The 26,411-nt window shown below is 41.1% G+C and overlaps 1 protein-coding gene across 1 annotated transcript in view; it reads right to left on the minus strand.

Annotated features, from left to right (window-relative positions):
* CHM (CHM Rab escort protein) overlaps window positions 1–26,411 on the minus strand; it is a 155,763-nt gene that overhangs the window by 124,967 nt on the left and 4,385 nt on the right. Inside the window, exon 2 of the mRNA XM_065410805.1 lies at window positions 4,359–4,425. Within this exon, the coding sequence (XP_065266877.1) occupies window positions 4,359–4,425 (67 nt within the window). The remainder of the gene's footprint in view (window positions 1–4,358; window positions 4,426–26,411) is intronic.

The following is a 26,411-nucleotide window of genomic DNA, read 5'->3' on the forward strand; positions in this document are numbered from 1 at the left end:
GAGAAAGCATGTATGAACGTAACTAAACACAATTAAGGAAACAGTAATAAAAATCTGCGTTCCACAGTTCTAATTGCTGCCTACTTCTATGAGATTGTAGGCTGTAATTTGCAGGTCTTTTACCATTACCAAAAAGACATGAATACTCTAAATCGAAGCTACAGTAGCCAGCTATTATTACATAGCTTAATAGATCCTATCTACTAAAGTTGGAGAAATAAGATGAGAAGCAATTATCAAATTCAACAAAGAACAGAATAGTAAATTCATAATATTGTGTTACTGTGGGAGGTGAAATCTAAAGTCTAAATTAACTGATTATAATTTAGTAATTCTAGGTCTTAAAAGGTGCCTATTAATGGTCAAGTTTATTTTTTAAAATACATACTGTATTCCCCTACAAATTTAGCATTTTACTTTTCTTCAAACGTTGCATTTTTCCATGTTCCAAGTACTGTTTGTAATTAACATGGCTCCTGTTTAAAGTCTTTATGGATGCCTCATGCACAGTAATGAGATTTGCAGGATTCAGCACCTCTTAGGATTCTACGCCCTCTTTGCTGGCGCTGTTGCAGATTCTCTACTACATGTTTCTTGATGATGTAGTTAAAGATTCTTAAAGAAAAAGATATTTCCAATCTACAGGACATTCTCCACTCAACTCAATTTCAAATTACATTAAACTTGGAGCCTGAAGTATTGAACTGTGATGTCCCATAATTTTAGGATGTAAAACACTTTAGGATTAACCAATTTAGGGACTGGCCAGTTCCCAGAGTTTTTGGGATACCCTGGGGGATGATTTCTGGTCACCATAGCAAGGGCCAGCTTGATGCACATCACCTCCCACTGCTAAACAACCCTATTCTGTTCATGAAGTGCCCCATTTCCCCTCACTGCACTGTACAGTCCCTTTTTGCTGCTACTTCCAGACCTGACTGAGGCAACTTTTGTGCATCTCCATGTGACAGTTTTGGCATGTTTAATAAACTAATTTTGAATATTTTCATATAATTTGCATATGACTATAAATGTTGGTTTTATGGACAATATACACTTCTCCAACCAGCTATGGGCAGGGGGGAGGACGAGGACAGGGAGCTGTACAAAGCTTGGCAGCTACATGGCTAGGGCATGAAGGGAGGAAAATAAGTATCTAAAGTGCTGGGTTAGGTGGAGGTGCTGGCAGATGTCTGGGACTGCTAAATTAGGTGAGTGCTGGAAGGTCTCAGGTAACTGGGAAGGCTCAGAAATCTCAGTGTTGCCTGGGGTAGCTGGATGGAGTGCTGGGATGTCTGATGAACTGAAGTAGCTGGGTGGGTGCTGGTTTTTGTCTGGGCCCTGGTAGCTGGGGAACTCATGGCTGTGGTCTCCCTGGAGGGAAAAGGACTGGAATCTGGCTGAGGTTTCTGGGAGACAGAGCTGGGGTCTGGCTATGAAGCAGTGGGTCTTTTGGGGGGCAGAGGTCTGGCTGCAGATACAAAGGGTCTTGCTGGGGGTTGGGGTGCACAGTGTGGAGCCAGGGCATGTGCTAATACTGAGCTCCCTCACCTTTTGTTCCCACCAGCTGACCAACTCCTATGAGTTTTCATAATTTTTAGTATTTTCTTCAAACCCCAACTGCTGGAATCACATTGCATGAGAATCTCAGCTTTCATTAAAAAAAAAAAAAAAACCCACGCATCTAGCCCTAATGGCTGCAGAGAAAAAGTTTGCAAATGTGAACCACATGCCCTCTTAAGACTCAAAGCAGAAGCAGAACTGAAATCATTTTAGTGGCACTTTTGGATGATCTCCTGTCAATGGATATCATCCCCTGGGACCTCTCTGCAGCATGCAACACTGTCAACCATGAGATACTGCTGTCTCACCAGAAAGAGGTGCAAGGATCAAGGGTAATACACTAAAACAATCTGAGTCTTTTCTAAAGGGACATACCAACAAGTAGTGATGGGAAACTACATCTCTCCTACCAGACCCCTCACTTGTGAAGTCACACAAGGATCAATTCTCTAATTCTTTTCAACATGTACGTGCAGCAACTAGATGAACTGGTCAGACGACAGACTCAATGCCAGTAATATGCTGATAACACATAGCTCTACCTATCCTTCACCACCTACCACCTCACCACTACCACCAAAATGGCCTACTGCTTGCATGAGATTAGCTCATGGATAAACAGCTGGCTGAAGATGAACCCAAGCAGGACAAGCAATACTGGTGGGCAGAGGATAAGCGAACACATACAACAGATGTTAGTCATAGTCATGTTGCTTAATGTACTATCGGAAGGCGTTCAGATACTTAGGTTTTCATACCAAGCTCATCACCGATCTAGAACAGACAATCCACTGGAAGCCTGCCTCCCCAGCAGCCTTCAGTGGCCACAGGTGGAATTACACCTTCTATAAGAGTGAAGCTGAACTGCAGGCAGCAGGGCTGCCAAACACATGTGTCTCAATAAATTCATGACACTTGGAAGCTCTTGGACAAATGACAGCAGGGAAGAGAGAAAAAACTGTAAAGCAACAACAGAAGGCTGGAAACTAGGGCCTGGTCAAGACCAAGCTAGGGAGGCTGTGATAAATGAAGAGGGGGGAAGGAGAGCTCCCTTTTATGAACCCAGCCAGCCAGTTAGCTATAAAATCCCTCTTAGTAGCTGATCTCTAATTGCTTTACCTGTAAAGGGTTAAAAAGTCTCACTGCTATGCATAGGTAAAAGGAAGTGAGCGGGCACCCAGCCAAAAGAGCCAATGGGAAGGCTAGAACTTTTTAAAATTGAAACAAGACTCTCCTTTTATTTGTCTGTTGTTGTTCTCGGGGAGAGGCAGACATGGAGCAGTTATGCGGTGAGAAGCTTGGGCCAGGTATGAAAAATTATCAGTATCATACCTAGAAACTACTCATTTAAAAATCCAGATATGTAAGTAGATCAGGAAATGTTTAGGAAGACGCGATTAAGATTATCCCTTTTATTTCTTTATGACTTGTGGATTTCTCTGTGCTAACCCCAGGTGCTTTTGTTTTGCTTGTAACCTTTAAACTGGACCTCAAGAGAGCTATTCTTCATGCTTAATCCTTGTAATTGTTTTTTTTTTTTAATCTAGCAAAAGCCTAAGTCCCAGATGTATTTTTTTTTATTAATAAAATTTACCTTTTTTTAAGAACAGAATTGGATTTGTTTCAAAGTAGCAGCCGTGTTAGTCTGTATCCGCAAAAAGAATTGGATTTGTGTGTTCTAAGAGGTTTGTGCACATGTTGTTTAATTAGCTGGTGGCAACAACTGATTTCCTTTGTTTTTCTTCTCAGCTCTTCCCAGGGGATGGGAGGTGAAAGGGCTTGAGGGTATCCCACAGGAAGAAATTCCCAAGTGCGCCTTTCTGGGTTCTCAAAGGGGTTTTGCACTTGGGTGGTGGCAGCATCTACCAATCCAAGGTCAGAGAAAAGCTGTAACCTTGGGAGTTTAATACAAGCCTGGAGTGGCAAGTATTAATTTTTAGAGACCTTGCGGCCCCCCACCTTCTGCACTCGAAGCACCAGAGTGGGGAATCAGCCTTGACAAAGGCCAAGTGGAGAGTGATTAAAAAAGTGGATGAAAGGTTAAAAAAAAAAAAAAAAGGCAACTCAATGTAGGGAGTTTTCAGGATAGTCTGAACAAAGTTTTCCAACTTGAGTATCTAATGGTAGTCACCTAAAAATGCGACCCGGCGTTACAGGCTGGGCACTCAACTCCCAATAAAGTCAACAGCAGCAACCTGTGCTCAGCACTCTGAAAACCAAGTCACTTTAATTTAAGGCCTGGTATACACTAGGAAATTAGGTCAGTTTAACTATGTCACTCAGCGGTGTGAAAGGTTCACAACCGTGAGCGATGCAGTTAAACCAAACAACCACCAGTGTAGACAACGCTAGGTCAAAAGGAGAATTCTCCCATTGACCTAGCTACCACCCCTCGGGGAGATGGATTACCTACGCCAGTGGGAGAATCCATTGGCGTAGGTAGCATCTTCACTGAAGTGCTACAGCAGCACAGCTGAGACAATGCCACTGTAGCAGTTTGTGTGTATACAAGCCCTTAGTGTCTAAGTTTAGGCACCTACATTTGTACTCAGTTCAGCAACTTGTACTTGAATCCAGACACTATCTTTTGCCCCATAAGATATGTAGCTGGGTAATGGTTCATGTTGAGATTCTCACAAAGCTTTCCCTCCCATTCGCCCCCCCCGCAAAAAGCAGATTTGCAACAGTAACTTTGGCTACATATTTTAGAATCATAGAATCAGCTCAAGTTAGAGATTTTAATCTATTTCCGAACACTTAAATGATCAATGAAGTATATCACTGAAGTAACTTACGAGTCAACATGTAGAACCCTCTGGCCACTTCTTGAGCATGCAGATGCAATGATAGATTCAGGCAAACCTATAAAATAATGTTTATTAACAGTTAACGGTTTATAAAGTGCGTGTATTAAGTAGAATAAGAGAGTTACTATGTCAGTGCCATACAATTTAGCCGAAAAGGCTCACATCTTTTTTAGATTAAGCCTTTACACATTCATGCTAAAATATCAAATACAAAATTTCAGTGTCAATAAGAGGTTTTTCAATATTATCCTAAGGAACTTACAGAACATAGCCACAGAATTTATTTATTTATTGTTACATTACACAGCATTTTGTCTTTGCAAATGCTATTAGCATCTCTTTGTGGAATCTTGTCACCAGCCTCTCTCCTAGATGACTTGATATCAGCATTTCCTATGTGATACTGCCTGAAGCTTTATGGGATGCTCAGAAGCGTCTACCTCACTGATACAGACCCTGAGTTATTTGAAAATAAAGTTATTTTCACTATACTTCAGCCCAGGAATCAAAGTTGATAAATGGTGGTAGAGTTCTACTAAATACTCTGCCTACATGAGACATCACTTATGGCAGATTAGGTAGATGTTTAAAATATGACTATGCACGTTCTCTAGACTCTACTCCCCACTCAACAGGTATTCTGTTCACTGCTAGATTCCTTTGAGCATCATTCCTTTGAGTCAGCACTAATTGAAATGAATGGGGCAGTTCACACCACTTACAGCTATTCTTTCAGGTTCTTCTAAAGCAGGAAGAAGAAACTGCAATAGTTAGCTTCAAACACAAACTGAGGGCATGTCTTCACTAGCAAAGTTAAAGCGCCGCCACAGCAGCACACCAGCTGGAGTCCCCACACCAGCGCAGCTCTCCCAGCGCTATTAAAAACAAAAAACAAACAAAAATACACCACCTCCACGAGGGGAGTAGCTCCCAGCACTGGTGCACTGTCTACACTGCCACTTTACAGCACTGTAACTTGCAGCATTCAGGGGGGTCTTTTTTTCACACCCCTGAGTGAGAAAGTTGCAGCACTGTAAAGTGCCAGTGTAGACGAGGCCTGAGTGCATCTCAGCCATAATAGCTATAGACTTAAAAATTAAAGCTACAGCTTTGGAGAGCAAAGTGGTAGCACAAAAGACACTGGTATACCATACTGCCACATACCAGCCCAATTCAAACTCTTTCAAATATTCTCTCTTTCAAATACATCTTTCTTTCAAATATTTTGAATGCCTAGTTACAGGGGACCCAATAAGATTTACTGTCACCCATTCTTAGGAATCATGACCTGATTTCTGTTAGAGCTGCTTAAACTATATATTCAGCTAGAGAGAGAAACTAAGGAGAACTATAGGTCCTCTCTCTTCTCCATTTCCTCAGGCACAATACCAGTTCTCCTCTTACAAAAAGGACACAGTAAGGTGTCTTCATCTTAGCAACCTGATAATTCACTTCAAATACATCATGTAGCATCTTAAAAGGTTATAAGGACAAGTAGTTACTAACTTTAAAAGTGTGCTAAGGAAATTAACATCAGCCCTCCTTGAACTGATGTGAGGAACTCTACAAAACACTACAAAATTAAGTTGACTTAAGAAGTTAGGTCGACCTGCAGCCACCACAGTAATTAAATAGGCTCTTTGTATCCACACTGCGCTCCTTCTATTGTCTGTGCACATCCTCGCCAGGAGTGCCTGCTCTGACTTTTGCCATGCTCTCCCTCTCTCTTCCACCTCCATCTACAGACATCACCACCAAGCGACTGAAGCGTTGATCAAAGGCGAAAGCCTTGCTGAAGGGCTACCAGCCAGCCTGTGGTGAGAAGCATCCAAGTTTGTAAAGGCACTGAAAGTGTTAAGATCAGCTTAGAAAGCGTTTTGCTTTTATTTCATTTCACCAAATTTGACTTCTTGTGCTTTGACTTATAATCACTTAAATCTATCTTTTGTGGTTAATAAATTTGTTCATTCTACCTGAAGCAGTGTGTTTGGTTTGAAGCGTGTCTTTGTTAAACTGACAAACTCATAAGTTTACAGCATTCAGCGGGCATAACTGGACACTGCAAGATGGAGGATCCTAGGGTTGTGTCTGGGACTGGAGATATTGGAAGAATAACCACCAGTTTGGTGTATGTCTGTCCTATTTCTCAGCAGTTTGTCCTGAATTTGGTATTGTCAGTTGTGACCCACAAAGACACGGTTACAGAACCCTACTAACATCTGTAGTAAGATGAGGCCCTGAAACATAAACCCTTATCAGAGGCCCAGTATGAGGCCTGAGGCCTGACCTAAAATAATGGTCAAGACTTTGCTAACATAAAGCAAAGTTAAGCTGTGAGCTCGAGGCAGGCCCTGCTCACAGAAGCTGGCAAGGAAAGGGCTGATGCTGCAAAAAGAGACATACCTAAAAGGTACTAGACACCAGATATCAGAACATTCGCATACTTGTACATTCCACACATAACAAGGAACAAGCTTACCCATCCCAATGACAGGGCCAAAAGGGTAATATGATGGATAGAGTTGTTTTGTTCAAACCAACGTATACAAGGTGAGAGGCAGCACCTTACTACGTAGTGGGGTTGCACCTCAATACGTCAGGAGTGATCTTTAACTTGTTTAAGAATGCATCCCTGAGTGGATATCTTTATCCAGCCTAGGGGGCAGTGGAAAGTCCCGCCACTGACTGAGCTGAGTCCATTGTCAGGGAGCACATATGTACTAGCTAGCAGCACCTTAGACTTCTATGCCAGGGAAAGCTGGAGACTTTCTCTTCGACAATAAACCTGGCCGACATGCCTTCGTATCTTACTAGAGTCTGTGGTCATTGGGGGTTCTCTTGGGATCTGCTGTGTCAGCCATCTGCGCAGAGCTGGGGCAGCACACAGAGGGAACACACACACGCAGCCGATTGATATCAACATTGAACAGAGCAGAGCACCACACCGGGAGCGTCTGACGACAACATTATTCAAACAGGTAGAACATTTTAATATAATAAATACAGTACGGTATAAAACAGTGTCAATTACACTAAACTTAGGGAAGGGTGGTGGCTGGGTTTTCTTGGGCTGGCTTTTCTGTGGCTGGCTTTTTGATTGCAGAAGTCTTAAAAAAGGATTTTATCAACATCTGCTCTCCTGCATGAATCTTTGAATGGTAGATCTCCCTGTAGCAAGCCATTGCATCATTGAGAGGCCTGGAGACTTTGGCAGACCGCTCACGAAATGGATCCCCACTCTGTATGATTTCCGTCATCTCATCCAGCAATCCAAAGAAACGGGAGAGATTCTTTGTCGTCAGACTCCTGGCTTCCTGCCTTACGTCATCGTCATCATCGTCCTTGCTTTCTTCGGATACCCGTTGTTGGCCCAGTTCAATCAGTTCCTCATTTGTCTGCTCAGCATGAGACTCCAACAACTCCCGTACATCATCCTCTTCCACCTCCTTGAAGCCGACATCCTCCGCCAACTTGACAATTTCTTGCTCGAGAGCAGGAACAGCATCAAATCCCATGAAGCTGTGGACAGCATCTGGCCATGCACAGTGCCAAACACTGTTAATACATTGCGAAGTGACCGCTTCCCATGACACATCAATGTTTTCCACACCATTCAAGATGTTGTAGGACTTCCAAAACTCCTTTACACTGGGCTTTCCTTCACCTGCCATCTCCTTATTCAGCATGGAGAATGTCCTCTATAGGTAATAAGCCTTGAACGTGGCCAGTGGATGCAAGTACAGTACTGTACAATAGGGGATATGCAGATCAGGACCAACATAAATCGGAACATATTCCCCTACTGATGAGCGATGGATATCCGAAACAACGGATAAGGAGGAGATTTATACCAGGGACCCCTTGTATAGTGAAGACGCTTACACAGTTAGGTAGACGTAAGGCAGTTTGTCGACCTAACTGTAGTTTGAAGCCTGGTCTACACTATCAAGTGATCATTTGTCTAGCTCAGGGATCGGCAACCTTTGGCATGCAGCCCACCAGGGTAAGCCCCCTGGTGGGGTGAGCCGGTTTGTTAACCTGCAGCGTCTGCAGGTTCGGCCGATCGCGACTCCCACTGGCCACGGTTCGCCGCTCCAGGCGAATGGGGGCTGTGGGAAGCGGTGGCCAGCACATCCCTCAGCCCGCACCACTTCCCGCAGCCCCCATTGGCCTGGAGCCACGATCGGCCGAACCTGCGGATGCTGCAGGTAAACAAACCGGCCCGGCCCACCAGGGGGCTTACCCTGGCGGGCCGCATGCCAAAGGTTGCCAATCCCTGAGATAGCTCAAACCCGAAGAAAAACTGAAGACTTGTACTAGATTAAAAATGTTTTGCCTAGTCCTGGTTAACCCTAGAACCCAAGACTAGATAACACAAGGAGGATCTAGACATCAAATGCCATATTTTATAGTCTTGAACTCAGGTCTAGTCCATACTTAAAATCTACACCCGAACACCATGGCTATGCCAACCTAACCCTCAATGTAGAAGCAGCTAAATCAACAGGAGAATGCTTCCAATGACCTAGCACCACCTTCCTGAGCAAAAGTAGCTCTTACACCAACGGAAAAACCCCTTTCGTCACTGCAAGCTGCATCCACATTATGGGGTGGTGCTGTAGCTATCCCACTATACTCCACATAGTGTAAACATGGCCTCAAGTCCTTATTTAGGGCTAGTTCACATTGAAATCAACACATTATTTGCCAGAATAAAGACTGCTGGATTTGGAACTATAGAATGCAAACTCAATTGCTTCCTTTCCCCTGGGTCCTAAGACATTGATCGGAACACAATTCTTCTACTCAGCTCAGGTTCTCTAGGGCAGTTAAAAATTCCTCCCTTCCCCCTCAGAACTAAATTAGCATTATTATCCACTTTATTCTCATAAATTACAAAAATCAGATTACAGAAAAAAGCATTACAAAATATTTAGCTAGCCTAAATAGAAAAATACTTTCCCTTTCAAACAGCTTCATTTTCCTGGAAAAGTTTCCTTTGTCCAGTACAGTTAAGTACTAAATACAGTATGCTGTCTGTATAACTTCTAAAATACTCAGTTGCAACCAAATGCCTACACCCAGTCTTAAAGATGATCAAATTAATGACTTTTGTACTATGTCAACAAAATATGACAGTGTCTTCCTCATTCAGGAATCAGCGTGAACCATTGGCTATTCTATTTCAAATCATCATATGCACTGAAGGTAAAATTTCAAATTTTCTTGCAACTTTTTCATTTTTAAGACCTACCACTTTGAGGGATCGTGAAAATTGTCATCTTAACTAGCAAAATAGAAAAAGTTATGAAGATTCAGAGCAACTTTGTTGTGTCACTGACTACTTTACTATGATAAAATACGATGCTATACATGGCTTTTATCTTAGAAAAAAGAACAGTTGCATACATTCTGGGAAAGTTTATTTTGTTTACTAGACAATTCCATAGGCAAAGGGCACTTCAAATAGTAGGCACTGAGCTTCTCTGTAGCAGTGTTTCAAACTTACAAGAAATGTTCCTTTTCTATGTGCACATTGAGTCAATTAGCATATTGATGTCCATTTACAAATCATATTATGCATAGGCTTCCAGCTCTTTTTCACTGTTATACCATGCAATGTACCAGAATATCTTACTTCAAAAGACAACACCTGTAGTTTATGCCATTTGGCCCCACAACCAGTTTCAGAAACCTCTAAACCTTAAGCAATACATACAAAGATTTCAAAACCAGCATTTGCAATCTAATAATCTTATTTTACGTTTATTACCTTACACACACACACACCAAACATCCAAAAACCATTTTACAAACTATAAACATGCAGGCTCACCACTGAAGTGCAGCAGCCTCCAAGGATGAAAGTAACCGCAATACTAGGTAACTATTTAGCACAGCAGATGACTACTGTATTCAATTGAAAATGCAGGGCTAGTTTTTGATAAACAGAATGTAATTACCCACATGAAATTTGGCTAGAACAGCTGTCCTCAATTGATCTTGAGCAAAATGCACAGGGTTCTTTAATAATTAAAAGTGGTCAAGACCTTGGGTTTACATCTTATCTGAAAGATGCTACACATCTAGAAACAGTGCACCTAATGCAATACCAGGGGAACCACTTCAGAGTTTAATCAAAGGAAGAAGTACCATCTAAAGAATCATGAACCACTATTTTAGATTTATGCTTGAAATTTCCCATCCAACTACCAACTAAGCCTGAAGAGTTTGCAAGATTTGACAAGATTATAATTTGAGGAGGTATGGCAGGAGTTTTTGTTCTATAAGAAAAGCTAATTACTGTAATATACCCCAAAGATGCCAGGATCCAAGCCTCCTAAGTATCAGTTATCATGGCTACTTTCATAAATAACAATTTAGGTGCCAATTCCAATTCAAGTACTTAACACCTTAAATGACATGACTATGTCACATCATGTGTTTAAACTGTTTTGAACACACTGACAAACGTGAATGACAACTGACAAATAGGCTGTTTTAAATAATTAGTAGTAGTAAGTATATTTTATTCCTAATTAGTAATATGAATGTAGATTAAAAATCTTTTCCTACTTCTTTTGTCCATTTTACAGCAGTTAACTAAACAATTTATGTAACTTTTCCATGCCAGCTGTGCAATTTATGGATCGCCAAAGTGTATTTCATTAATCATATACTGTCCTGATACTGCATTTAACATTGTCCGACCTAGATATACACCTCTACCGCAATATAACACGACCTGATCTAACATGAATTCAGATATAACGCGGTAAAGCAGTGCTCCGGGGGGGGGGGGGGGGGGGGGCTGCGCACTCCGGCGGATCAAAGCGAGTTTGATATAACGCAGTTTCACCTATAACGCAGTAAGATTTTTTAGCTCACGAGGACAGCGTTATATTGGGGTAGAGGTAGGTGTATTCTCATAAAAACGTCTCTCTATCAGCTATTCCAGGGTGCTGCAGTTAAGTATCCAATCTGTAGCTCCACCTATTGCTACGTGCTAGTAGTGACAGAAGATGAGGCCAGCACACAGCTTAATGTTTTGCTGCAAGAGACAAAGTGCTAGCAATCTATAAGTAGATAATTTATGGGCAAGAGTAGTCGCCTGTGGACAGTTGTGGAAGAGATCAAGTTACAAGGGATGCAAACCCACATGAAAAAAGAATTAAGAAATACTCTTAAATATTGATTGCTTAGCTGTTTTTAAATTCTCTCCTTATGGATTTATTTTTGTCAAAGATGACACTTCCTTTTATATTAAAATGGACATAATAGGAAAGACAGTGAAGAAAAAGATACATCATGAGCTATGAAATATTTGAAAATAGTACTGATAGGTTATTAAATGTAAACTTAACAAGATCTCAGAGGTTAGGATTACTCCCCATGCTGCGCTTTAGGATTTAGAGATATTCTCTTCAATTTCTATATGCATCATTGGCCTGATCCAAATCCTGTTGAAGCTAATAGAAAGATTCCAGTTGACTTCAATGGGCTTGGGATCAGGACCCATGTGACAGTGGAGATCAGCTGAGATACTTCTCACACTCCCAGGAGTCCCCAGGTCTCCCCTCTTGAGAACCAAAAGGTTGCTTTTTGATGGAGCATCTCTAGCTGTGGAACTTGCACCTTCCGTTATTACGACAGAAATAGAGGTTTACTTTAAGTACAGCACACAACACACCTGTTTGCTCAAGCATTTGTTCAACTGTGAAGTATTTGTCTCACTAAGATTTTAGTTATACTGCACTGGGGCTACACGTAAGAGTGGAGTGGTTATTTGTGCTGTCTAATGCAGGAAACAATGAGATATTGTTTTTTTTGTTTGTCATATACCTAAATGTCATGGTACTGGCCACAAAAAAATCATTAAATGAATAAATGGTTTCAAAGGAAACAACCTTGAACTCTGAGGAAATTATTTTCAGCTTTTTAAAATGTATTTACCTCTAAAACTTAAGTCTTACACAAACTCTGTTAATGATTTAGCAATATACTATTTAATATGTTTTTAACAAGCTTTTCAATTTATCTTTAATACTACATTTCAGATCTACAAATTTTAAAATCTGAAATCTGCCTACTTTTCAGGGACATTTATACCTTTCCACTTCAAAATTAAGTAAAAAGCACTGCTTCCTTGTAAATTATTCTGCAATGAAATTATAGAATTAAAAATAGTGAAAATAGGAAATTTTTGTGTAAGTTAAGATGACATTTTCTTTATTATAGCAGAAAAGTCTGCAGATCTATTACAGCAAGTCTTTCCTCTGCTTGCAGCTCCTTGGAGGCAGAACCAAATGTGTCCATCACAGCAGGCCAAGAGCAGCCATATCAGAGAAGATCCAGACAGTTCAAGGTACTTCCAAAGTTACTTCATCGAGCTAATTCTTTTAAACTTTAATCCACACATTACTGGATACAAGAAATTCATATAAACACTTTTCTGTGGGCGTGCAGTCCTGCAGAATCGCCCCCAGGAGTAAACAGCCCTCCCCTCCTCCCCCCACAGATTTCCTGTGTTTCCCTGCAGAAAACAGCAGAGAAGCAAAGGAAAGCCACTCGCAGGGGGGGAGGGAGGCGCAAGAGGGCAGGGGGCAACCATTGGTGCAGTTTTTGGTGGGGATTGCCCCCCCCCCTCCACAAATGCAAGGCCTGGGCGACACATGGGGTTACATTCCACTGCCCCCCTCATTCTGCAGGCACAGAGCTGCCCAGCTGAAGGAGGCTGCATCTCCGCTCCACTGTCTCTGCAGCTGAACACCGCCTCCTGGTCCTAGTGCCAGTCATGCTCCCCTTCTGTGTGCTGGGACCCCTCCTGTTTTCTGTACAACAGTGAGTGCCCGCAGTGGGTAAGGGGAGGTGGGGGAAATGAGGTGAGGGAGGGTAAGGGGGTGTGGGGGGAAGAGGCAGTGGGGAAGGAAGAGGGTGCAATAGGGCAGGGGGAGGGGAATGTGGGAGTGAGGGGCGGGGGATGGAGAATAAAAGGGGATAGGGGAATCACAGGGGGAAGCAGGAGCCCAGCATGCGGCATCCCCTCAGCAGCAGCAGCAGGGCTCCCCTGTTAAGCAGGCCCATTGAACCCTCACCCTGACAAGCCATACCCGCCTCCACCTGGAACCCTCCAACGAGCCCCGCATACCCAGACTCCCACCCCACTGATCCCCAACCTGCTGCACCTGGACCCCTACCCCATCAATCCCCAATGAGTTCCCAACACCCAGACCCCCCCCCCCCCAGCCCCATCTCATCACACCCAGACCTCCACCACCTTCACCTGGATCTCCTGAGTCCCATTGCCATGCCCCTGCACCCGGAACCCCCCAACGAGCCTCTGAGAATCAGCCTAAATTTCATTAATGGTAATGTGATTCATAAGTAAAAAATACAATAAATATACAGGTATGTAACTAAATTGCCTCAAAATTATGTATTAAATATGGCATGGTCATTAAGGTGCCAATATCAACTGTAGTTCCACTTACATGAGGAAATAAAAGTTAGGTATGACTGAATTTCAATTCAGCGAGCTCTCACTGTTCAATTTTCAAAGCTGCCCAGTCAAAATCTAGTGCTTCAAAGAGGGGAAAAAATTAGGGCTGTCAATTAATCGCAGTTAACTCATGCGATTAAATAAAAAAATTAATCGCAATTAATCACAGTTTTAATCACACAGAATACCAATTGAAATTTATTAAATATTGTGGTCTCACATAAAATGTTTTATAAATAAAACATCTCACATTAAATAAACAATGTGAGATGTTTTCTACATTTTCAAATATATCGATTTTAATTACAACACAGAATACTAAGTGTACAGTGATCACTTTATATTTTTTATTACAGATATTTGCACTGTAAAAATGATAAACAAAAGAAATCATATTTTTCAGTTCACTTCATACAAGTACTGTAGTGCAATCTCTATCGTGAAAGTGCAACTTACACAGATATTTTTTGTTACATAACTGCACTCAAAAAACAAAACAATGTAAAACTTCAGAGCCTACAAATCCACTCAGTCCTACTTCTTGTTCAGCAAGCCACTAAGACAAACAAGTTTGTTTACATTTACGGGAGCTAATGCTGCCTGCTTCTTATTTACAATGTCACCAGAAAGTGAGAACAGATGTTCGCATGGCACTTTTGTAGCTGGCATTGCACGGTATTTACATGCTAGATGTGTTAAACATTCGTATGCCCCTTCATGCTTTGGCCACCATTCCAGAGGACATGCTTCCATGCTGATGATGCATGTTAAAAAAATTGTGTTAATTAAATTTGTGACTGAACTCCCTTGGGGGAGAACTGTATGCCTCCTGCTCTTTGTTTTACCCGCATTCTGCCATATACTTCATGTTATAGCAGTCTCAGAGGATGACCCAGCATATGTTGTTCATTTTAAGAACACTTTCACTGCAGATCTGACAAAATGCAAAGACGGTACCAATGTGAGACTTCTAATAATAGATACAGCACTCGACCCCAGGTTTAAGAATCTGAAGTGCCTTCCAAAATCTCAGAGGGACTAGGTGTGGAGCATGCTTTCAGATTAAAAGAGCAACACTTCGCTGTGGAAGCTACAGAACCCGAACCATCAAAAAAGAAAAGATGATGAAAATGAACATGCGTTGGTCCGCACTGTTTTGGACTATTATTGAGCAGAACCCATCATCAGCATAGACACATTTCCTCTGGAATGGTGGCTGAAACATGAAAGGACATATGAATCTTTAGCACATCTGGCACGTAAATATCTTGCGACGCCGGCTACGAGAGTGCCATGCGAACGCCTGTTCTCACTTTCAGGTGACATTGTAAACAAGAAGCAGGCAGCATTATCTCCCACAAATGTAAACAAACTTGTTTGAGCAACTGACTGAACAAGAAGTAGGACAGAGTGGACTTGTAGGCTCTAAAGTTTTGCATTGTTTTATTTTTGAATGCAGTTTCTTTTAACATAATTCTACATTTGTAAGTTCAACTTTCATGATAAAGAGATTACACTACAGTACTTGTAATGGGGGAATTGAAAAATACTATTTCTTTTGTTTTTTACAGTGCAAATATTTGCAATAAAAATAAATATAAAGTGAGCACGGTACATTTTGTATTGTGTTGTACTGGAAATCAATATATTTGAAAATGAGGAAACATCCAAAAGTATTTAAATAAATGGTATTCTATTATTGTTTAACAGTATAATTAGTCGAGATTTTTTTAGTCACCTGACAGCCCTAAAAAAAATTCGACATCAAAAATATATAATTGACCTTAATATAATCCAGAATTTACATTTAGCTTTCCCACTTCACTCTCAGTTTGATTAGCAACCATTTATTATTACACAATGCCCCACATGTGCAAGGCTCTTTCCAGTAATTACAATGGACAAGTTTCCTGATCCAAGCAGCTTATAACATATACAGCTGCAACTGTTTGTAGGAAATGTCTCAATTCCTGAATTACTCAATGGAAATTGGATCTTTCCACTGTAACTAATATGCTTGTACCAAATTATACAGGACTTTTGTAGCAAAAAGTTTAAACATTTAATTCAGTTAAATATCTCTATTAAACAAGTCACAAGAGGCACTTTATAATTAAAAAAAAAAAGTGTTGGAGGGAACCATTAAGCAAAGGAATGCAGGAAGCGAGCAGGCACTTTCAATACAAAAGTCTTCTGTAGTCACACAGCTGACTCACTGTAATACATTTTATTTATACATCTCTACCTCGATAGAACGCTGTCCTCGGGAGCCAAAAAATCTTACCGCGTTATAGGTGAAACCGCGTTATATCGAACTTGCTTTGATCCGCTGGAGTGCACAGCCCCCCCGGAGCACTGCTTAACCGCGTTATATCAGAATTCATGTTATATCGGGTCGCGTTATATCGGGGTAGAGGTGTATTTAAAACACAGTAGAAGCTAATTCTGGGGGAGTTCACTGGATAATCCTAATAGCAAGGTCTCTGCAATAGTTAGAACTTGTAAGGCATTCATGTACAGTAACTCCTCGCTTAACATTGTAGTTATGTTCCTGAAAAATGCAACTTTAAGCAAAACGATGTTAAGCGAATCCAATTTCCCCATAAGAATTAATGTAAATGGGGGGAGGGGGTTTAGGTTCCAGGGAAATTTTTTTCACCAGACAAAAGACTATACACACACACACACAATAAGTTTTAAACAAACAATTTAATACTGGTACACAGCAATGATGATTGTGATGCTTGGTTGAGGTGGATAAGTCAGAGGGTGGGATACTTCCCAGGGAATGCCTTATTGCTAAATGATGAACTAGCAATCGCTGAGCCCTCAAGGGTTAACACATTGTTGTTAATGTAGCCTCACACTCTACAAGGCAGCACGAATGGAGGGAGGGGAGACAGCATGGCAGACAGAGACGCACCGTGTGTGAGAGAGAGATGTACATTGCCCCTTTAAGTACACTGACCCCACTCTAAGTACACTGCCTTTTTAAATAGATCAGCAAGTTGAGACAGCAGCTCCTGCCAGCAAGCTCCCTCCATCCTGAGCCATGTCGTGTCCCCCCCCGCCCTTTGGAAATGGGGTAAGCAGGGTGCAGGAGCAGGGGGGAGGGGGACACCCTGATATTAGCCCCCCTTCTTCCGCCCCCCCCCCCCGCCCCACACAGCAAGCAGGAGGTTCTGGAGAGCAGCTCCAAGGCAGAGGGCAGGAGCAGCACATGGCAGTGGGGGGAGGGACAGCTGAACTGCCGGCAACTGATAGCCTGCTGGGCGGCTGCCGTACAGGGAACTTAGGGGAACAGGGAGCTGATAGGGGACAGGGCCGGCCCCAGCTTTTTTGCCGCCCCAAGCGGCGAAGCCAAAAAAAAAAAAAAAAAAAAAAAAAAAGCCGCGATCGGCGGCAGCTCTACCGCGCCGCTTCATTCTTTGGCAGCAGGTCCTTCCCTCCGAGAGGGAGTGAGGGACCCGCCGCCGAAGACTCGGTCATGCCGCCCCTGACCCGGTCATGCCGCCCCTTTCCATTGGCCGCCCCAAGCACCTGCTTCCTTTGCTGGTGCCTGGAGCCGGCCCTGATGGGGAGCTGCCAGTTCACCCTGGTTCCGAGCCCCCACCAGCTAGCTCCAACGGGCTGCTCTTCCTGCAAGCAGTGGACAAAGCAGGCGGCTGCCAAATGAAGTTATAAGGGAGCATTGCGCAACTTTAAACGAGCATGTTCTCCAATTGATCAGCAACGTAACAATGAAACAACATTAAGTGAGTAGTTATCATATTGTGATGACAAGCAATGCGTAAATGCCTAGATTCAAAACGTAACTAGCTTGTGGCTTTTACCAAAAATATATATCAAGTAACCTAAAGAGGTTTGGGGGGTTTGTTTTTGGTTTGTTTGGTTGTAGGTGGTGCTACAGAACAATAAAGCAAGATATTTCTGGTGCTACAGCAGCCACAAACTGAGTAATTGAAGTATTTAGAAAGGAAAGACGATTCGTGGATTTAAACAAGATCCTCTGATTGGTCAAAGGGAGAAGCTGCAGCACGTGCCTTTTTAGCTTTTTACCTGATAAAACAGAATTAATCAGCCTCACCAAAGTCTCTTATGCAAAGTAAGCTGCCACGGGATAAGAGGGAAGGTGCTCTCATGGATTGGAAACTGGTTAAAAGATAGGAAACCAAGGGTAGGTATAAATGGTCAGTTTTCAAAATGGAGAGAGGTAACCAGTGGTGTCCCTCAGGGTCTGTTCTGGGACCAGCCCTATTCAACATATTCATAAATGATCTGGAAATGGGGGTAAACAGTGAGGTGGGAAAATTTGCAGATGATACAAAATTACTAAAGATAGTTAAGACCCAGGCAGACTGCGAAGAGCTGCAAAAGGATCTCTCAGAACTGGGTGACTGGGCAACAAAATGGCAGATGAAATTTACTGTTGATAAATGCAAAGTAATGCACATTGGAAAGCATAAACCCGACTATACATATAAAATGATGGGGTCTAAATTAGCTGTTGCCACTCAAGAAAGATCTTGGAGTCATTGTGGATAGTTCTCTGAAAACATCCACTCAATGTGCAGCGGCAGTCAACAAAGCAAACAGAATGCTGGGAATCATTAAGAAAGGGATAGATAATAGGACAGAAAATATCATGTTGCCTCTATATAAATCCATGGTATGCCCACATCTTGAATACTGTGTGCAGATGTCGTCTCCCCATCTCAAAAAAGATATACTGGAATTGGAAAAGGTTCAGAAAAGGGCAACAAGAATTATTAGGGGTATGGAACGGCTTCCGTATAAGGAGAGATAAATAAGACTGGGACTTTTCAGCTTGGAAAAGAGATGTCTAAGGGGAGATATGATTAATGTCTATAAAATCAGGACTGGTGTAGAGAAAGTAGATAAGGAAGTGTATTTACTACTTCTCATAACACAAGAACTAGGGGTCACCAAATGAAATTAATAGGCAGCAGGTTTAAAACAAATAAAAGGAAGTTATTTCTTCACACAACGCACAGTCAACCTGTGGAACTCCTTGCCAGAGGATGTTGTGATAGCCAAGACCATAACAGGGTTCAAAAAAGAACTAGATAAATTCATGGAGGACAGGTCCATCAATGGCTATTAGCCAGGATGGGCAGGAATGGTGTCCCTAGCCTCAGTTTGCCAGAAGCTGGGAATGAGCAACAGGGGATGGATAACTTGATGATTACCTGTTCTGTTCATCCCCTCTGGGGCGTCTGGAACTGGCCACTGTCGGAAGACAGGATACTGGGCTAGATGGACCTTTGGTCTGACCCAGTAGGGCCATTCTTATGTTCTTAATGACATGGAACTACCAATGAAGGAACATCAGAGGGAAAAATATAGACAAAGGTTTTGTTTGAAAGTGACTACGTTGAATACACATGCAGGATAGAATGGCCTCGCACCCAACTTCAGTTCATTGATCAGATAACCTGGCAGGGTAACATGAGGGAAAACACCACAGCTTCAGTAATTTGCTCTTTTGTTCCCAATGTCTGATGTATTAAACTTAAAAATTGAAGTGAGAAACAAACAGTCAAAGAAAAGTATTCAGTAATATACATATATCAGCTTTCAATTAAAAAAAATCAAGTGTCAGACAACTGAAATCATGATCAAGTATTAGGCAAGGCTCTCCCTAAAGCGGTATCATAAAAAATTATTTTACAGTGATCATAATAAGCATATTTGTCCATTCCACTCCTCTTTAGAAGAGTCTCAGGGCCCATTAACCCTGTAGAACCAACAAGCATGGTTCACAGTGCCACTAAAATACTACTCACTACTTAATTTTATTTTAATGATTTCTTCTTAAGTATGATTTAATTCTATTGCTAAATAAATACTTTATTACTCTTAGCAGAACCACTATTTAAAAACTCACTGGCAATTTATAACATTTTAACAGGTCGTCTCTGCATACAACTTTTCAGTCTTTTGTGTAGTTGCAAAATTATTTTTCACGTGATTTACATTATTAGGTTTTATCCAAGTAACTCACCAGAGCATATTATAATTTCAAAGAAATCAGGGCAATGAGCCACGATAACATATACACATGCCCCACACACATAAAACTATCAATATATACAGTTTTAGCTTTACTAAAAACTTTTGCATAAACAATTTGATATCACAGAGTAATGATGCCGAAATTATCTTGAATGGCCAGTTCTCTGAGTATTTACAACTACAAGAGATTTATACACCAAGGACCAGAGGGGTTTGATTAAGGAGAAAAATGTCCTGGGAACACTGGATTTGTAGGGATTCTATATATAGCATAATAAAAGCATAAATGCAGACAATATTAAACCAACAGTTCCCAAGACAGGAAAAGAAAAGTCACACTGGACAAAATCCACAAAGACAGTTTAGGAGAGCAACCAAAGATGTAGCTATTTTTGTTTGACTTGTATCTGAGTCTTCCAAAACCTCTCTCCCTCCTTTTTCCTCTGCTTCCTTGCAGAAAGGCAGGGCTGCCCAGAGGATTCAGGGGGCCTGGGGGAAAGCAATTTCGGGGGCCCCTTCCATAAAAAAAAGTTGCAATACTATAGAATACTATATTCTCGTGGGGGCCCCTGTGGTGCCGGGGCCTGGGGCAAATTGCCCCACTTGCCCCCCTCTCTGGGCAGCCCTGCAGAAAGGTGGTCTGATCCTGCACTATTAATGAAGTTATGTGTTCACCCTGCTGCTAATATAGACATCTTTATACTGGGGCTGGAAGCAGGGTTGCAGATTACTGGAGCCTGTGTTTTTACCCCACTTCAGTCTTGGTAGCATCAGGACCCTAAGCAAGATGATCCGAGAAGTAAAGGGTTCACAGAATTGCAAAACACTCATACTACATGAGGGAAAGGGAAGAAGCAATACCCTGAGCCCCAACCCCACCGGCCAGTTCCAATACCGAGAATGAGCCAGGGAGACTTCACCCACCCGCAAGGGGAAGGGACCCTTAAACCCCCTCCTACGGGACCTTACCCCCGGAGCCCTGAACCCACCCAACCTCACCGGCCACCGACAACTCAGTGAGTGAGCCGGGGAGACCTCGCCCACCCGCAAGGGAGAAGGGACCCATATCCCCCCCGAACCCTGAACCAGCCAACCCCACCGGCCACCGCCGATAACGAGAGTGAGCCGGTGGGACCTCGCCCACCCGCAAGGGGAAAGGGGCCTGTATACCCCCCCCCCCCCCCGATGGGCCTTATCCCTTGAGCCCTGAACCCACCCAACCTCACCGGCCACCGCCAATGCCAAGAGTGAGCCGGGGAGACCTCACCCACCCACAAGGGGGAAGGGACCTATTAACCCCTCCCCCCCGCTGGGCCTCTTTCGCTGAACCCCGAACCTACCCAACCTAACCGAATCCCACCACGTGAGGGTCGCCCCATCACCATTACCCAGCCCACCTACTCGTACCCATGACTATTTGTACCCCCTATGCGGATGATTGACCCTCACCGCTTACCAACTGTGTCTTGATCTCGCCCACCGCTTACCCCCCCCATTGGAGACATCACAGTCTGTATGTATTATGTGTGCTGCCAACCCTGACATAACAACATCCCCCCCATACTCTGTATGTTCCCCCAATGATCGACAACTGACTCTTCAAATCTTTTGTACCGTTTATTTTTAAATATTCTCTAATAAAATTTAAATCTGTGATGGTGTTCTGTGCTAAAGACTTCTGGAGCAGAACCCTGTCCGTTTTAAAAGGACTCTGAAAAGGCTTCAATAGCAGTTGCATTGTCTGAGAAGCTTTTGGATGTGATGTCCAAACTAATCAGGAATTAAATCAGTAAGGGCAAGTACTTACTCAAAGCAGAGACAGCACTTGAAAGGCAGAAAGAGTGACACCTCCAAGGCAGTCAGGTGAAAAAGTCAACAAGAAGGCAAAGAAAAGGGATACCAAAAACTTTAGGTGTGGTTGTGAAAATCAGCTTTGCTCTCTTGACACTTAAAAGGATAGGGGATTACCCATTTACAAAAATATATAGCTCTGTCCCCTGATTTATAAACATTAATACAACAAGTCAATGCCACTCTGCTAGCCTATGAGATTAAACAAATATCTTTAATTACCATTTATTTACAAAGATGACATCATGAAACTAGCATAATATTTCAGAAGTTCACAGGAATATCATATGCTCTTATAACAAACTAACCCTGTCCAGCTTTTTCCTATCATGTGCCTAAATATTTACTTGTGTAAAACGAGACTGCTTATTTATGAAAAGCAGAGTAACCAAAATATAAGCAGAGAAGGCAAATTATCAAGTTACAGAGAAAAATTCCTGAGGTACATCCTAAAAATATCTTTCAGCAACATTAGGAGTTACTCATTTTTCAAAATTCTCTTTTAGATCAGAATAGCTGAACAGAATAATGTTCAGCTTCATAATTCACATCTATAATTTTTAGGTTAGTTTTCCAGGATATATCTTAAAAATTGTATTAGTATCTGGAATTGATTTTTTTCTAACACTATACTTACATAAGATAAACATAAAATAAAGTACTTACACCACTCCCAGCATATCGAATAATAAATAATAGATTCCCCTGACAGGACTTTGATGACCTGGCAAAGCCCGAGTGCTTTCAGCCAAAATCATATGAAACCATAAATCACTCTTTATTTTATAGAATATTTCAAAATGGATTCCTGCTTTCTACCTTGAAAGTCATTTCATGTGTTATTTATAACCAGTGAAGACCAGAATGGAAAGAAAATTGCACAGAACTAGAAAATTTACTGTGACTGCTTTTATAAAGAATAACTTTTTTAAAAAAAATTAGAATTACTGGCAGACAAAACATGTGAATACAACCACCTTTTAGAGAACAACATCCTTTATTTTACAACTTAAACAGAAGCTAACACAGGCCTTCTACAATATCAGACAAGTTTAAGCAATGTTAATATTACAGTATATTCCAACCAAACAAGGCAACTCAATTTAGGACAGATACTACATCCTTAATCTGTGCTGTTACAATATAAAGGCACTACGTAGAGATAGAAACCATTCTGAGTTAAGACTGATGCTACCGTAACTTCAATGTTATTGAATTAGTTTGTCTATAATTTTCTCCTTTTAATCATCGTTTAAAGAGAAGTGTATGAGCCTGAATACTTGACAGTGCCATTCTATCATGTAAATCAAGCAAACAAGTTTATGCTTTTTCTGAAAAGGTGCAATTTTATCTAAGAGCTCATTATGTCCTCCTCCAAGACTAATAAGTATAACCAATATTTTAATATGTCTTAATTCAAAGACTGATCCTGCAAACACATATGAATGTGAATAAATTTACTCAAATGAATAATCCCATGGCCTTCAATGTATTACTCAAGTGAGTAAAGTGTTTGCAAGATCAGGCACTCTGAAATACTATTCTCAGACAGATTAGGAATTCCTACTCGTTCATTTAAAATACAATTTTTTAAAAAGCACAGACTGATCAAATTGGAAGTAATGGCTTATGGAATTAATGACATGTATAATACCTGTTAAACAAATCAGGTTTTTCAATTACTAGATAATTTAACCAAAATAAAAATATATACTGCATTCAAAATATAATGATATGTGAGAGGCTTTGATAGGATGTTAAAAAGCCTGACTTCTTAAATATTATGACTAAAAAAAAGAACTCACAAAAAAGATGTTGCTATAGCAAGACAAGCTTGCTTAATTTCGTAACCTGGGAAATTCAAGATGTGGTTAACAGTTTTGTATCCTTTTATATCTAAAGTCCTAAGGAAAGGGGGATTAAGTTTACCTTTACTTTAATAGAATATTAGGGTTGGAAGGTACCTCAGGAGATCATCTAGTCCAACCGCCTGCTCAAAGCAGGATCAATCCCCAACTATATATTTTTTTGCCCCAGATCCCTAAATGGCCCCCTCAAGGATTGAACTCACAACCCTGGGTTTAGCAGGCCAATGCTCAAACCACTGAGCTATCCCTTCTCCCCCTTTTGATAATTAAAGTTTTGTTGCTGATTTAGACCTACAGTACAGCCAAAAATAGAGCATACATTCTTATCCTACACAGCTAATTTATTATATAATTTCCTTTAAAAAATGAAATTATCTTTCCATTGTATCAGGACAAAAAACCTGCTGCATTTAACTGGTAATCAGGGAAGCCAGTTCCTTCAGTAAATGCAACAACATTTCTCTTTACTTCATGAGTATCATGGTATTAATTCAGAAGCTATGAGGAGCAGAAGGAAAAGAAGTGAAGTATTAGATGGAGAAGTGATGACCAGAATTTAGCGTAAGGTTCCATTTTAATTAAGTTCACCATGGGGAAAACAGTTAAATGAACCTGAAATAAGAACAAATTCAAATCTAATGTCACCACTTAATTGAATCACTAAAATTACCAGATGCACAAATTATATAATCAAAAACAGGAAAAGACCTGCAAGGGTAAAAGGTCTTAATTACTAATATGCATTAAAAAGTCAGCATAAATATTTTAATGTTTTACAAAAATCATGTTTTTGACAATTAGATATCAATGGCTACACATTAAAACATTAACATTAAGTCAACACCAAAAAGCAGAGAAACACAGAACTAAGGCAATCTACTAAAACTTACTACCCACAACAGCTTCTCTCTTTTGCATCTTTTGAACAAGAGCATTTTGGTTTGATAATGTTTAGTCATATTGCTATTGCAAAGATTCGTAGATTCATATGATGTAAAGTTAATAGGGATTGTTTATCTAATCTGATTTCCTACACAATATTAGCCATAAAATTTCACCCGGAAATTTGTGCATTAAGTCCAGTAACTTGTGGTTGAATTAGAGCAGTGGTTTTCAACCTGGAGCCCAAGGACTCCTGGGAGTCCGCAGACTATGTCTAAGATTTCCAAAGGGGTCTGTACCTCCATGTGAAATTTTTGAGAGATCCGCAAATGAAAAAAGTTGAAACCACTGAACTAGCACATCTTTTTTAGAAAGACATCTACTTTTGATTTAAAGATTAAGTGATGGGAGAATCCACCACATTTCTTGTCAGCTTTTCCAGATGCCTTACTTCCAATATGAATGTGTCTAGCTAATTAAAATACAATGTATGTGCAATATCTGATATCTTCTAAAGTACAACAAGGAAAAGGTAACTAAAACAAATAAAACACACCCCCTCCAAGCCATACAAAATGCAGCTGCTAATCTCTTCCTTGTCTTTTGCCCTGACCATAAGGCCCACCTCACTGAATCCTTCCACTGACTCCCTGCTTTCCACCACAACAAACTGTACCTCTCTTCAAGGCCCTTCACAACTCTGCCCCTTCCTACTAACCTCTTGTTTCTTACTGTGTTTGCCTCAGCATGAAAGATGCCTGCCTCCAGTACCGATTTTGTCTGCCTCTCACTAAATGCCACTGTACATTCTTCAGTTCACCTTCATACATGTACTCTTTCTCCTTCTAACCCCTCTTCAGACCCCCATTTCTGCAAGCAGTCAGCCAGCTAACAAATATGGTAAGGGACACTTAGGAATAGATTATGGTTCTGAACTACTTAAATATTTTATTTTAAATAAAAATAAAGTTTTAGAGAGAGCTAATCTAAGTAATTTCTCTCAGTCCCCTTATCTTCCCCTATCTCCATCTGTTTGCTAGACTAAACTATTCAGGATAGGGACTGAGTCTCTATGTGTTTGTAGGGTGCCTAGTACACTATGGCCCTAATCCTACTTCGAGTCTTTGGGCACTAGAAATATACAGGCAAATAAGAGGACCTTGATTTGCTTTGAAAACCCCATGAAATTCTATTCCTACATAATATCTAAACTTCTGTATTTGATTATTTTAAGTTTTGTATAAATGCCTATGGCTTAGGCTCTTTTATAAATTGAAATAGATAAGATCCGATAAAAACCCTCAGTTTAGAAGATGAACAGAGTAACTTCTCCTTAATGGCAGATCTATTATATCACTAACTACCATGCAGCAAGGACTAACAACTCCAAAGGGCATAGCCTTTGTCTTAGAGCACATCAATTACTAATCCACAAAGATTAACCTTCACAACATCAAGGTATTGCAAAGATTAAAATCCCTATTTACTCAGTCATATAGCTGTACTGTCCTCAGGCAGTTTTCATCTTCTAATAATTTCCAGCATTCAAAATAATCTCCCTTGTACAACCAAAAGTGAAAGAAATGGAGACACCTTAACATTTCAGTCTAGACATGGCAAATTGTAAAACAAATTATTTGCCATGTACAGCAAGTCAGTCATAAGGTTTATACTTGTTTCTGTGTATTGGGATTTTATGTTAAACATGAGAATGTGATGGTGAGCAGCCATAATTGATTTTAATTACTGAAACCTGAGTTATCTGAAACATCACAGAGTCACAAGAGAAAATGGCATGAAGCTTGGGAGATCATCATGATGATGTGGAGGGAACTACAGAAGGGCTGGCTGGAACTTGTGATTTATGGGCAGGAGCTAGCTGCTCCCTGAAGTCATAACTCTGCT

The sequence above is a fragment of the Emys orbicularis genome, chromosome 9, assembly GCF_028017835.1.
Source record: "Emys orbicularis isolate rEmyOrb1 chromosome 9, rEmyOrb1.hap1, whole genome shotgun sequence".
In the NCBI taxonomy this organism is placed as follows: domain Eukaryota; kingdom Metazoa; phylum Chordata; order Testudines; family Emydidae; genus Emys; species Emys orbicularis.